At 35.5% G+C, this 12,862-nt stretch overlaps 1 protein-coding gene across 1 annotated transcript in view; it reads right to left on the minus strand.

Annotated features, from left to right (window-relative positions):
• Window positions 1-2,102: 2,102 nt before the first annotated feature.
• Window positions 2,103-12,862, minus strand: part of nudt14 (nudix (nucleoside diphosphate linked moiety X)-type motif 14) — a 50,354-nt gene continuing 39,594 nt past the window's right edge. Inside the window, exons 3-5 of the mRNA XM_026291227.1 lie at window positions 11,350-11,414; window positions 8,786-9,083; window positions 2,103-4,512 (exon numbers count right to left, since the gene is read on the minus strand). Of these exons, the coding sequence (XP_026147012.1) occupies window positions 4,263-4,512; window positions 8,786-9,083; window positions 11,350-11,414 (613 nt within the window). The 3' untranslated portion in view covers window positions 2,103-4,262. The remainder of the gene's footprint in view (window positions 4,513-8,785; window positions 9,084-11,349; window positions 11,415-12,862) is intronic.

Raw genomic sequence — 12,862 nt, forward strand, 5'->3', positions numbered from 1 at the left:
TATAATTCCACATTTGTTAATTCATAGTTTTGATGCCTTCAGCGTGAATCTACAATTTTCATAGTCATGAAAATAAAGAAAACTCTTTGAATGAGAAGGTGTGTCCAAACTTTTGGTCTGTACTGTATATATATATATATATATATATATATATATATATATATATTATATATATATATGTCACCGGAGGTCAATTTATCAAGGTCGGTAAATTCTCAAGACCACTGTTGAAAACCAGTTGTATGCAATATTCTACATGCCTTGTGCCATCAATTTTTTTTCTTTTAATTTTATTTATTATTTAGCAAGTGAAAGGCCTTTTAGTTTAATTGTAAAAGGTTGTGGTTCATATTTCAAGATAATCACTAACTGGAATCAATTTAGGTTTATTTGATTTTATATACAGTAGGCTACAATATTATCTTTTAGTCATGTTAAAATGTATCAAACAATGACACATCAGGCTTTGAGCATTTATTCATATATCTTTCGATCATTTAATGTCCATACTAAGACATATCATTGGGAGATATAGAGTGACAGTAACTGATATTTAAACACTTTTTAGGTAAGTTTGCAATGCTGTTATAAATATATCATTGATATTACAAGCTACAGAATTTCAGAATTGCACCTTTTGGGGTATATCAATATATCAGCAACTCCATCAAACTGTATATTTTTACTCCGTTTGGAGCTTATTTTCTTTTTTCTTAATATATCATATTTTATACAGTATATACCATAAAAACCAATGTTTCAAATATGATAGTAAACAAAAACACATGCAAACTTTTTTTAATTAATATTTTGTTACTACAATTTCAAACAAATCAAACTGATCTAATATTTCATGTCAGGCATTACAGGGTCAATAAAAAAAATGCACCTGAAAGAAACACAACCAAGGCAAAATCTTCATGTAAATTTGTCCCACGCCCATCATTAATTTCTCTTAGCAAGCTAATCCCATTAGGGTGCATTATGAAATAATCATAGCATCTCTAGAGAGGTTTCTAGTTCATTACATGAAACGGCCAACAAGAAAAAGCAAAAAAATAAATAAATTAAAAAAAGGGCTCAGGGCCTGACAAATGAAAGATTGTTTTGTATTGATAATGTATTCAGTCTGCGTAAAGTGCACAATCCCTTTCTGGGTCATCTGAACAAAGCCATCAGTAAATCAAGAAGCATGGAAAGCATGCTTAAGTTTCCTTGCCATGTCTTCTCCTCTCTCCTGCCCCACAGATCACACTTATTGTGTGTCTTGTTGTGAGGCGTGCGGTTGCTATAGCAAAGTCGTGGTAGTTACACTCAGTTATTCAATGCTATTATTTGTGACCCCCTCACACAACCACCTGTCCCTCCTCCACAATCCCTCGCCCCGGACATCCGCCAGTAAGGCGGTCTAATGATTACCAATGTGCCTAAAAAGAGCAGAGACCAAAGCAAACATTACCTTCACAAGATTACTCCTCTCGAAGCGCTACATAACGAAGAGCTCAATCTGACTCCTAGTGAGCTCTGGAGGAGAAGGACTTGACAAATTGTTCATTACACTCATTTGGCACATGAAAGAAAGATTGCAACCAAAAGGTGTGGTAATGTGAGGGACCGTAGAAAGGAGAGTGATATGAGAGCAAGTGGAGTAGATCTCACCACTATTTAAATATATTACAGCACTGCACATTGAAAAATAAAATTGTACTTGCAACAAAGGCCTAATATTACCTAAAGTTCTTTTTTGTTCATGGCCATAATTTTAACCTTGAAATCAGGATTAGGGGAAAAAAATGTATAAATAAAAAATAAAAGAATTAAATTAAAAAAAATACGTGAAAATTGGCAGATAATTTAATAAATAGTTGTAACCTAGATAAAGGAAGATAGGAATTATGTCTTTGTGGCAGATTTGCTGATGATTAAGAGGTAATACAAGACTTGTTCACCTTAAAAATGGTTGTCGAAAGCAAAAATGCATCACATTTTGTGGAAAAGTGTGATGTGCTAGAGCAAAACATGCACTATATTTTGGAGTCGACACTCCAGAATTAGTAAGAAACAAGTTCTGAATTTCATTGAGCAAATATAATGCAAAATAGTGTTGTTTATTAGTCATTACAACCCTTTATAATTTTGAATATGTATAATAATGAAAGAAATATAGACTACATGACCTAAGACCATAACCTCTTTATTCATTTAAACTGAATGCAGATCAATGTAATACAGAGTGCACATGCAATATTTCATTTCTGAAATATATGTTTTCAAATTTCAAAAGATACTTAATTATATGTATGTATGTATGTATGTATGTATGTGTGTGTGTTTGTATATTAATTTGAGGTGCCATAAATAAAAACAATCCGTAAACAAATGTGAGATTCAAAAGAAATGTAAATGTAGTAGTGAACACCCCTCTTGAAATACTGAGTCTGAAAATCAAGCATTAATAAAAGTAGCACATGACAATAAATCAACAATTTATAAATTTTTTAAAGAAATCAAGCCCTATCCTGAGTTAAATGTACAAAACACTCAAACAAGTTAAAAGTTTCTTTTATAAGAAGAGATTAAGAAAATGAGGAAATGATATCTGAGGCATTGTGATATGAAATAATACTTCCAAAACAAATGCATAAATCTTAAATGTCTCATTTGCATACTTGAAGAGGAGTGCTTGAAGTTAATAACACTCCCATTGTGGTCTTTTTCCACACTTGTTTTGACTGATTATATGAACATGGTCATTTGTAAATTTGCACATTGATCATATGTATTGATAAAGTTATAACACTCAATCACAATAGAATATAGACTACAGAGAACAGTGATAGGACAAAGGAAAATGCTTTACAGTAAGATCCAATCAGCTGACAATAGTATTCAACACTGTAGTGAACATTGTCATAAGTACAAAGATAGTATCAACAAATGTTTGTGCACTTCAATATCATTCACAAAATAATTAAGCCAACAAAATATAGGAAAAATGATCGACTGATTAATTGATCGATTGAAATTAAACTAGTGTATGCTTTGCGCATACAAGAATCTGAACTGAACCACAACAGAGTGAAAATCTGATTCAGAAAGTTTCAGCTCACCTTAATAAAAAGTTGTAAGCAGCCTTTCAAATTCTGGAGGTATTGTGGAAAAAAATTGAGGGCATATTGATTATATATAAGCATTTATAGACATCACCCTATATATTCATACAGGAAACGGCAACAAATGATTTTCAAGTATCGCATTCAAGGGATTTCAGAAAGTCACTAAGTTTTGCTGCTGTGACTTTAGGAGGTACCTGTCTTCTGCCACTGTATGGTATTTGAAAAAATTAATTTCTATTATTATTATTGTTTTTTACTTCAGCAGGCAAGAGCTCATGCACCCTTCATATTTTCTGTTCCGTAAGTTCTGAAAGAATTCAGAACAGTGTTATAGATTTGATGATTGTGGCAAAGCAGCTTTAAACCTGTAGCACTAGCACTGTACTCACACTTTAGGTTATTGTAGTAGATATTTCATAAATAAATTCTGTGCAAAACACACACTCAGAGTATCAACTTAATTTTAAGCGGCATTTAAAAAAACATCTCAGCATTTTTCAGCATCATCACTAACCCTGAATGTCCCAAAGTCAGCTTTGGACCTGAGATTTAGCAAGAGCGTAACTGTTTTTCTTTGTCATTGATTGTTTTATAAGAAGTGGCTCTCAAGTTCTCATTTGTGTAGCTGCCTGTGTTTTGTTCACATAATCCACATTAATTATTGTGATTATTTACTTGCTTATTTTTATTTAAAAATGCATGTCATTCTACTAAATAACCTGCAAAAGTGGTGGGAATATGGCTAGAGGTCTCACTTTCTGATCACAAAGTACAGCTTCACTCAGGATTGATCCAGTTTGTGATTTTCAGTCCGATGGTATCAACACAGTCTTTCAGATCTTACCCTCTCAAATTAGAGTGGAACAGATCACCATTACAAAGTCTTTAAGGGCCGTGGTGTGATTTCAAATGGCTGGCTGAAATTCCTGGCATGTTAAAAACAAAGCATTCAGTTACACAAAACAAACTCACAACGAACCTTTTCAGCAGATGGCACACAAGTGCGGCTTCAGTCTGAAATAAGACAATAGCTAGAACCACAACAAACAGATAAAAGTGTAAGAAATAGCAAAATGATTACCAGTTAGTGACCAAATTGATTACTATATATATAAAAATGTATGCAATGACTTGTATTTATTGATGTTACACATTGGTGGAGATCTTGTACTTCGGTGACATGTTGCTGTGGAACCAGATGAAGCTGAAAATAACGCCCATCGTTTTCGGGATGCTCTCATCAAAGGCGAAGGTCATGGCTTCATGAAGGGGAACTTTGACCACCTCGATCAATTCGCCCTCTTGGGGTTTACCTCCTCCCTCTCCGACGCGATTCTCCTCAGACACCTCAGCGTAGAACATGGTCTGCTTCGATCCGGTCACTCCAACTCCTGACCTGTGGGGGAGGAAAGCACAAGGGACTCAGGACACCCGATAATGACAAGCCAAAAGGAGCAACACGAGAATCACCGAAACCTTGAGATGCCTCAGTTTTCTTTCATAAGACACAATAGCAATAAATGTTTTGCGAGATTTAAGCTAAAGCAGCAACATTTGTATGAAATAAACGCTAATGCTTAATACAGCTACAAACTATATTATTTCTGATTCCAAATGTTATTGAACTGCAGCTTCACACACACAGTGTAGTACATTTATAGCAAGGTTTGAGCTAAAGACACAACACATTTTTGGTAAATATTAATGCCAAATGCAGTTGGTTACAGTACATTCCTGACTTGTACTGAAATGTAACTAAATAGCTTAGTACATTTTCACATGATTTAAGCTAAAGAAGCCACGTTTTTGCATTAAAAACACTAAATATTAGCTTTTATTTCTGACTTAAAATGTAACCTTGACATAATTTAAACGCTGGAGCATAACGTTTTGCTAAAAAAGTGAAATACTGTACACCATTGTTTTCAAATTGTATTCCTGATTTGAACTGTTACTGAAATGTAATCTCTGCAAATCGCTTACTAAATTCATGTCTTTCCCTATTCAGTTCGATAGGAACTGTTTTGTACTTGTATGTTCATTACCAACCTAGAAACTAGCTACCCATGGGTGTTACCCAGATGGCGAGTCAATGTTCTAACTGCCATTAAAAGCACTTAGTCATGAAAAAAAAAAAAAAAAACTCCCATTAACGGATTAAAAAACAACAACAAAAAAAACAAAACATCATGGATTCCACAAATTAGGAAATATACACCATTCACTACATATAATGTGAAATGGCAAGACTAGGTAGAGGCACAGAGGTCTACTATAAAGACCTGAAGGCATGGAGAAAGACCTCTCAAACCTTAATGGACAACAACATAGCAGCATCTGGTACGCTCCACTGTGACTAAGGCGTTACCTCACCTGAGACTCTGTCATAGAGATGTCACCATGGAGAATCTCCCTGACACCCCAGAGCATTACAGAGATGGGAAGCTTCCAAAAGCCCCTTCTTTTCCTAGTATTTTGTAGACTGAAACAGATTTTTTTAAATGAGCTCATGAAATATGGAAGAAAATTACAAGGCCGTGATGCCTGCGCACCACTGAAGTGATGGATGATGGCCTGAGGAGATAAAAATGGAACAAGCCCCGGCAATCAGTTTCTAGGATGAGTTTAAACTAACCACACTGTGTGCATTGAAAAACATGACTCTATATTTGAGGGACGAATTTCAAGAGAATCTGCAGGACTCCACTGCGTCTGTCACCAATGAAGAATGGGGTCTATGCTGACACCCACTCAGGAAGAATAGAGACAAGATATGACAAATGAACTCTTTTCTGAAACCCCCCTGGAGCTCTAAAGGAGCCAGAAGATACAGTACAGTACTTTTACAGTATTTCTATGAAATCTAAGGAAAATGCATCATCTTTTATCATGGAATCCTCCCTTATTTAGGAGAAAGTTTAGCACTGACTAATTACACTAATTTTGCAAATTGTAAACTCAATGCAGATTACTAATGTTCCTTCAGTACTGCCCAAAATAACTTGGATTAATGGGGTCATGAACTGAGAAATCAAAATTCCCTTGATCTTTTGACATATCGGAGGTCATTGAGCTATACTAATATCCTATAAGTTTCAGAAATCTTCAATTGAAAACTTTATCATTAATATAAAAACAGCTTATTAAAGTCTGCCAAAACGACAGCTTGTGGAATGTACCACTCTGTGATGTCATAGTGTGGATAAGCACCGCCTCCGCAGATGATGATCAACGCCTGCTTCAACACCACTGCCTGCTGAGCCCCGCCCTCCTATTCGCAAATGTGCTAGGTAAATGACAAAAGGCAAACGCAGGTCTACGGAGAAACCAAATGATAAAGATGGCTCTGAAGAAAACAGTATGTTGTGCAGTGTGAAGTTATGAAAAAAACAGCCTTTGCAATGCCATCCCCTCTGATCCCAATGTTAGGAAAGAGTGGATGAACTTGATTTTTAATGAAGATCCATTTCATAACAGTAGGAACTTGGTCCTGTTTACTTCATTTTACAGCAGATTTGTTACAAACAATGCTCAATTCAACAAGATTTTTGGAAAGATCGAAACTGAAATACTGTACATATTTTTCTAAATGTTTTCTTTACGTGATCACTATTGCTGTGTCTGTTATTAGAGATCGTTTGATATGTGCATGTATTGATTTATTGCAGTGGCCGTTTACTTTGGAGTCTACAATCCACCACACCTACTTAAACAGAACGTTATTGGGTGGGGGGGGGGTCAAAAACAATAGCCTATTAATTGTAAATTATGTAAAAATCTTGATAACATTTTAAGTGTACCTTAGAGAACAGAACAAAAAAAGCAGTTAATGACTTAAGCAATGCTTTGATAGAGCCACAGTGCTACTACATTTCTACTAAAACCCTATGAGGCTCAATATTTTCAAAATTCATAGTAAGAAAAGCTTCTTGAGCACGAAATCAGCATATTACAATTTTTTTTCTAAAGGATCACGTGACACTGAAGACTGAAGTAATGACTGCTGGAAATTCAGCTTTGCCAGGAATAAATGGCATTTTAAAATAGAAAACAGTTATTTTAAACTATTTTGAAATTTGGAAAACAATTACACTGTTTAACACAATCAAACAGAAGTAGGTCATCCTCTCTTTGCATTCCTTCATGTCGTTGCCCAGCCCATGAACGCAGCAGGTGCAGCGTGAGGTCCACAGGTGGTGCAGTTTATGATGCTGCAGTCTGCAGGTGCGTCTGACCGTGTGCATTTTAGAGGAGGATCCCCGACTCCATGTGGTATCTTAGCTAATCAGAGATTGCTGTGGCACAGGTCACAACAAACAGCACCAGGCAGATGTTGCAGGCTCACACACGGACACACACACACACACACGCAGACAGACAGGTGTGTGACTCCAGCAGGTGTGAGGCGGCAGAGGTTTACGGCAGCCTCATCAATGAAGACTGATAAGAGCATAATGCAGCACTGTTTCTTCTTCTATTACACAAGAGATCAGGGCACATTTAACCCCTGAATACTTTATCTGAGGTTCTTTATTCTGGGGGTATAGGGCTGGTAATGATGGAGAAGAAGGTTAAATATTAAATAGGGAGAGAAAAATAGTTGAGATAAAAATGATTGTCAGCCACGACAATTTGCGACAAAGTGCATTTTACCAGATATTTATACATTCCCATCACACACACACTTTCTTATATACTGTTAAAATAATTGGAGTGAGTACTATTATATTACTATTAAGTCTCTTATGCTCTTTGCTCACCAAATGTATTTTATTCCTCTTATGACAAAGCAGCATTTTTAGTAGGCATTACTTAAGTATTTAGTGTTACATGATCCTTTAAAAATCATTCGGATATGATGATTTGCTGCTCAAGTAACACTTTTTATATTATCTTTAATTTTTTTCAGTTATTTTGCTTAACATTTTTGTGGAAATTGTGATTTTGTTTTCAGGAATGTTTGATGAACTGTAAATTCAAAAGAACAGTATTTTTTTTAAATATATTTTTTTATATATAAATGTATTTACTGTCACTTTCTGCATGATCAGTATTAATGCATCCTTGCAGAACCAAAAAAAAAAAAAACCTGATAGTAACAGCTGTAGTATACAGTATAAATAAGCAAATATTCTCTTCTTAATATATGTAAATGATAAATATAAAGTCCTGAAGGGGTTCATTTTGAGATGACGATGGGGACACTACAAAAATATCTAATTGCAGAAAACTGTGATTGACCAATCAGAATCAAGAATTTCAGAGAGACATCTAATAAGGAAAACAAATAAGCCTGTATAAACCTCATGACTTGTTTCATTAACAGTGTATCACTGATGAGACTGCTTGTGTTATTATTAACTACTTTCACACTTGAAAGCTGCTAAATTTCCAGAACAACGTTCCCACATCCATTATTAGCAAAAGCAGCAGCTTTCAGGGATCTATACTTACTGACATCACCAAAATACATTACATCTGACACCATTTGCAAGAAATAACTTGCTGAAATTGAATTTGATCACATTTCTTAATACAATGCCGCTAGCTAGCTACTAACATGCTAAAAGATTTTGACTGCATCATATGGGGCGATATCTTTATGTGTGAACTATGCTTATGAACTTACCATAACATATAAGAAATGTGACTTCTTTAAGGGTTCTCACCTGTATGATGTGATCTTTCTCAGCTTGGTGACTGATACATCATAGCCACACTCTTCTAGCACTTCCTGCCTGGCAATCTCTTCCAGAGAGAGGTTGGGTTTGTCCACCAATCCTGCGCACAGCTCATATGTCACGCCAGCCGAAGCGGGAGGTTGGTGGCTCGACGTCCCTTCACTTGCCTCTCCTGCTTTATCATCTTCCGGGACTTTAGGTTCTGCTGGTGCAGCCTCCGCTGACTCTTCCTCTGCAGGTTGCAGGGGTTTCGGTTTGCTGCGCTCCCATTCGGTCATGTATACAGCTGTGGAGAAAGAAGACGTGTCACTCATCGTTCAAGAACGCGTCTAAATACAAAGAGAGAATGGGAAACACTTTGATTGATGAGGTCTCAAACTTAATCTTTTAGATCATGTAGGCACAAGTATGTGTTTGAGAAGAAGTTGCAGAGGGGTCAATAAGGCTGCCCAAGACAAAGGGAAAAAAAACTTTTTATTTATTACGTATAAATAAATCTTTCATAAGGGTTGTCAAATCCATTAATTGCATCTGAAATAAAAGCTTACATAACGAGAGGGTACTGTATGTGTATATATTTAAGAAATATGTAATATATTCACATATAAATATGAACATATATATGCACACACATACAAGTAAATATTTATTAAATGTATACATATATGTGTGTGTAGCTACATACATACAAACATACACTGTACATACTTGTTATGTAAACACAAACTTTTATTTCGAATGCAATTAATCGAATTAACAGCCCAACTTTTTAATACATATTTACTATGTACATATAATGTAACCATTACCAACATAATAACAATTCCCTTTATCTTAAATACTCAAGTACACTGAATCATTATTTTTTCAAAATGGGTTTTAAATATATTTTAAAACCATTTATATAAATGTTTAAATAATTGTAAAATATCATGAATGTATGTCTATATATATATATGTGTGTGTGTGTGATTTTTTACATTTATAAGCATAATGTTTTTGAAGATAAATAGATGTTTAAACAGATATATTTGGGGGAAAAGATCTTATACTTAGACTTACCGACCTTGTAATAACAGCAATGGATTGCACAATATGTCTATAATTGTAATATGTCTACAGTACATCATTTTTATAATGATTTAGTTATTTTAGTACTAAATGCAAATCAGAAATCCTTGGCAACTTTCTGTAATAAAGGATTTGGATCTGTTATTTTATTTCAGTTAATGAATTTATTTTTACGGTTTTAGCTTTAGTTGACAATAATAACCCTGAGCTGAACTCATGGTTCACCACACATACAGTAGGTCTGAGCCTACAACCCTACAGATATCTATACCCAGATCTTTAGCACTACGCCCTTCAGACGAATGTGCTGTACATTTGGGACTGACTAAGAGCTCACTTAGAGAAAAGCCATCCTTGAGAAGACTTGTTCTTATGTTTCCCTGCACAAGGCCTGCCTTTTCATTTAAAGCATTGTTTGAAGACTACAGAAAAAAAAAAAAAAGCTGTAGAAAGACGTCTCTCTTTCAATGCAAGGCTTTCCTTCCATTCTGAGAAGCAGGGCGCCGTCCCTGGCGAGCATGTATAGAACAATAGTGTAACAGTGTAGCGCGGGGCCAAAGCTTCACAGAGAGCACTGAGAAATGCTCTGTTTGCACGACGACCATCGACATGAAAAATGTTCCATTATGAGACTCTTATTGTTTTAGAGGCTTTCTACACTGCATTAGGTCAATATATGCCTTTGTGGTTTTCTCTACGTGTAATATAAACACTGAACGTTTCATTTAGAAGTGACTAAAGATGGTACCAGTTCACTAGACCAAATGAAAAAGCCTAAAAAGTCTTAGAAAGTGCAACACATTTGAGAGAAATTACCTGAATGGATGTGGCAAGGTCCTAAACTGTGTTTTACCAGAAAAATGTCTATCATCCATGTTATTGTCAACCAAACATTTCAACATAGCAACACTAATAGCGGTTATAAAACGGCACCTGATATCTGTTGCGTATCAGATGTTTTTAAAAATCTGCAGCAGAACAAAAGATATTTTATCATCTCTTTCAAATCGAGATAACAGAGGGATCTGGGTGTTGTACGTCACTTTGTAACAAGATACATTGTAAATGAAGTATGTGTGAGAAAGTTTGGATGCAAGTCTTTGTAAAATCCATGTCAAGCTGTTGTTCTGCTGTGAAATCATACTACAAAAAAGTCAGAAAAACCCATAAAAAGAAGATTTTAGGGAAGCACAACTCTGAAAGATACGAAACGAAGCTAAATCAATTTCTGAATTAAACAGATTAAAAATTTAAGAATGTAGAATGGCATTACCAATGCTCGATTTGTTTCTAATTAGAAAGATAGGGAGTGGAATTTCTAATTACAACTCATTAAGTAAATGGGAGTCATAACCCTGATATCTACAGTAATTGAAAAACCTTACAGCCTTAAAAGAAAGACTCATTTTAGATTACAACTAAAACCAAACAAAAAAAGTGTGGAAAAACATCAGGAATGAACAAAGACTGCAGGGCATTACCTGGGCGGAACTGCTTGACCAGGATGAAACAGTGTGAGGTGGTGTTGAAAATCAGCACAGAGACACTGGAAAGAGGGAAAAGCAACGCATTTAGAAGTTGAGTTGGCATTTAGAGAAGCGGTTCCAGTTTGATCAGTACTCAACTATGGATATCTTTGCTTCTTGTTAATGCATCCAGTCCTGCCAGAGCATCAACACAACTGATCCAACAACTCATCTAGACTTAGTGATAAAGAGAGAAAGTGAACATGAGCATGTGTGTGTGTGAGAGAGGCACATGGAAACCCTTGCTTCATCAAGCCCCAACAAATCACCCAGGATTAACACCTTGGATGTGGTCTTGGTTTTTCATTTTATCTTGGTTTGAGACTGAACATAATGCCCTAAAAAGAAGAGAATAAATCCCTGTGTCTTAAGGATCCATGTATAATAGGATTTACCCACTGATGCATACTGGGATAGCCAGGCATCTGTGGACTGAAAGCAAGCTAATAGCTCAGCATGGCATGAGGTCAGAGGACAGAGCGTTTCTGTACGGCACTTTCACACTCATACAAGCAACATCTTCCCTACTCTTCAACCAGGACACATCCAACATAACATCTGTCGCCATTTAGGAGACTTATTAAAATTGACAAATCATTGAAAATATGCTGAAGGTCAAAATTAAATTTAAAGTCAATTGTCTTTATTAATTAAACTTTAAGGGACAGATCTTAATAGTACAAGGCCTTAAAGTAATATTTCAATGAAAAATGAACATTTACTATAAATTTGCTCACCCTTGGGCCATCCAAGATGAAGTTGAGTTTGTTTCTACATCGTAACAGTTTTGGAGAAATTCAGCAATACATCACTTGCTCACCAATAGATCCTTTGCAGTGAATGGGTGCCAATAATTGCAAAAAGCTAAGTGTGTTTATATGTAATAAATCAAACATTAAGGCGTTCATCTTTAAACCATCGCTTCAGACCCCGTAATCCACTGTATAATAACATTTCCTTCACTTGTATATGGTGCTTAATTTATTCATATTTCTCTCCAATGTTCCTCTGGAGAAAGCAATATTATGGATATAGGACTCATATTTTAGCTTGAAACAACAATTTAAAGTTAAATTCAAAAGTTCTGAGTCATGTGGATTGCCTGTGGATTATTGTGATATTTTTATCAGTCGTTTGGGAGGATCCATTGGTGAGCAAGTGATGTAATGCTACATTTCTCCAAATCTGTATCTTTTTGGGGGAGATGTAGTCCTTTAAGGTGTGGACACAATGACACATTAAATTTCTGAAAAATTCTCCATTTAGCAATGAATTTATTGCAGCTTGCAAATAAGTCACTTTCAAAACAAGCAACTTCCTATCTGTCAACATGGCTAATGGGTGGGCAATTTGAACTGGCTGCGAAATCCTTTTTGGCAAATCTTTTGGCTTTACACGAAATTCCCAAATGTCTGACAGCGCTCTATTGAAATGACTGGATTTTGCCTGCAAAATTTGGCACAAGGCA

This window comes from Carassius auratus, chromosome 20 (assembly GCF_003368295.1).
Source record: "Carassius auratus strain Wakin chromosome 20, ASM336829v1, whole genome shotgun sequence".
NCBI classification, from domain to species: Eukaryota; Metazoa; Chordata; class Actinopteri; order Cypriniformes; family Cyprinidae; genus Carassius; species Carassius auratus.